Source organism: Nanorana parkeri, unplaced genomic scaffold (genome assembly GCF_000935625.1).
Source record: "Nanorana parkeri isolate BGI_ZX_2015 unplaced genomic scaffold, ASM93562v1 scaffold1445, whole genome shotgun sequence".
NCBI classification, from domain to species: Eukaryota; Metazoa; Chordata; class Amphibia; order Anura; family Dicroglossidae; genus Nanorana; species Nanorana parkeri.
In genome coordinates, this window is record NW_017307713.1 from 22,663 (window position 1) to 24,853 (window position 2,191).

At 50.5% G+C, this 2,191-nt stretch overlaps 1 protein-coding gene across 1 annotated transcript in view; it reads right to left on the reverse strand.

Moving 5' to 3' along the window:
* SLC25A5 (solute carrier family 25 member 5) overlaps positions 1–163 on the reverse strand; it is a 3,012-nt gene extending 2,849 nt beyond the window's left edge. Inside the window, exon 1 of the mRNA XM_018570043.1 lies at positions 1–163. This exon is cut by the window's left edge and continues 12 nt beyond it. Coding sequence (XP_018425545.1) covers positions 1–79 — 79 coding nt within the window. The 5' untranslated portion in view covers positions 80–163.
* Between the last annotated feature and the right edge of the window lie 2,028 nt (positions 164–2,191).

A 2,191-nucleotide genomic window follows, 5' to 3' on the forward strand; every position in this document is an offset into this window, starting at 1 on the left:
CTACAGCAGTCTTGGAGATAGCAGCGGCCACACCGCCGGCCAAGAAGTCCTTGGCGAAGGAGATTGCTGCGTCGTTCATGATGTCGGTTCGGTGTACAGGCGAGTGGCTCTTGCTGCAGCACTGAGCTTCCGAGGGCTGGGAAGAGTAACGATGAAATGGCCGGCTTTATAGTGAAAAGGCGGCGGAGAGGGCGGGGCGCGGACTCTGATTGGCTGGTCCGGGGGGATGGAATGTGAGGCTCGAAGCGGAATGTCTAATTTTTTCGGCGCGCGCACAACGAGGAGGTAAGAAGGGCGGGGGGGACGTTAGCGGTGACGTGGGGGAAAGAGGGAGGGGGTTGCTAGGTGACGGAAGTACGGGCAATCTCTAACCGGCGACTTCCATACGGTGTGTGTCACGTGACTGTGGAGGGTCAGTTTGCGTCAGGATTGCTTTGTTATAAATAAATAAAAAAGACCCCTGGTTCCATCGCCATGTCATTGTTACAGCATTGGAGTGTGTAGAGAGCGGAGGAGCCGGGTGCTCGGGGATTCATCTCTTCCCTGTGCATGGTCCCCCCTTCTAGTTGCCCTGGATCCCACGGGATTGACTTCGTATATGGACAGAATTCCGCAGGTCCAGCCCATATCCTGCTAGTGCTAGACCAAGCCATCCTCCATAGAAGTGAATAGTATGCTGCACGGCCAAGCTGTCTATTATAGAAATGAATGGACTGCTGCAGGGCCAAGTCATCCACCATGGAAGTGAATAGGATGCTGCAGGGCTAAGCAATCCTCTATAAAAGGGAATAGCATGCTGCGGGGCTAAGCCATCCTCCATAGAAGTGAATAGCATGCTGCAGGGCCAAGCCATCCACCATGGGAGTGGATAGGATGCTGCAGGGCTAAGCCATCCTCCATAGAAGTGAATAGCATGCTGCAGGGCCAAGCCATCCACCATGGAAGTGGATAGGATGCTGCAGGGCTAAGCCATCCTCTATAGAAGTGAATAGCATGCTGCAGGGCCAAGCCATCCACCAGGGAAGTGGATAGGATGCTGCAGGGCTAAGCCATCCTCTATAGAAGTGAAAAGGATGCTATAGGGCTAAACCACCCCAACAGAAGTGAATAGGATGCTGCAGGGCCAAGCCATCCTCTATAGAAGTGAATAGGAGGATGCTATAGGGCTAAACCACCCCAACAGAAGTGAATAGGATGCTGCAGGGCCAAGCCATCCTCTATAGAAGTGAAAAGCATGCTGCAGGGCCAAGCTATCTGCTATAGAAGTGAATAGGACACTGCGAGGGCAAACCTGTCTTGCGGTTCTTGGAGGTCCAACCACTGCCGTTGGGGAATTTTCCTCCCTCTGACCAGCAATGTAAGGGGAGTTCCAGCGTGGAGGAGAGAGGCAACATTTCTCATAATCAATGTAATTGCTTGTAGCCCTAGTGTACAGTGTACAATACCAACTGGTCGGAGAGCTGGCCGTAAAGGTGCCCATACACTGTGCGATTATCGCACGATAATCGCGGGACATCCTGCGATCGTACGATAATCGCAAAGTGTATGGAAGGCGTGCGATCGTTTTTACTGTACGGTCGCACGTCTTTTGTCTAAGGAGCATGTTCGAAAACCAGCCGAAAATCGTAATAATGCTCGGGAGACAAATGCCGAACGGGCCGGTGTGCGCACGCCCGTTCAGCATTGCGGTCATCGGAAGCCCGCCCCTCAGCGGGGCAGGCTTGTGATGATCGCAAGTACGATCTGCCTGTCCAAGATGGGCAGATCGTGCGTTTTTTAAATTACTTTACAACCATCGCAAGACTAAGGTCTTGCGATGGTTGTAAAGTGTATGGCCACCTTTAGTCCGAGTGGTCGTTAAACAGGTCGGTTGTTAAGTGAGGAGTACCTGTATTATATTGAGGCCAAGATATTTGGTTCATTGCTGTTTTTTTTGGGCAGGTTGTTCAGGCGGAGACACCTATGCTTTGCAGCAGTGAGCGTGAAATGATTGTTGAACATGTTACTTTTTCCAATGGTTTATATAAAACACAGATAACTTAATGTTACTTCCTTTAGCACTTGCAATCACGCATTCTTATTTGTCTGTCTTTTGCAGCTTTCACTAAAGACATCGCTTGTGTATTATTCAAGTGCGTTGCTGACATTAAATGAGGATAACCTTTGCTATCAGTGAGGATAACCCTTTATG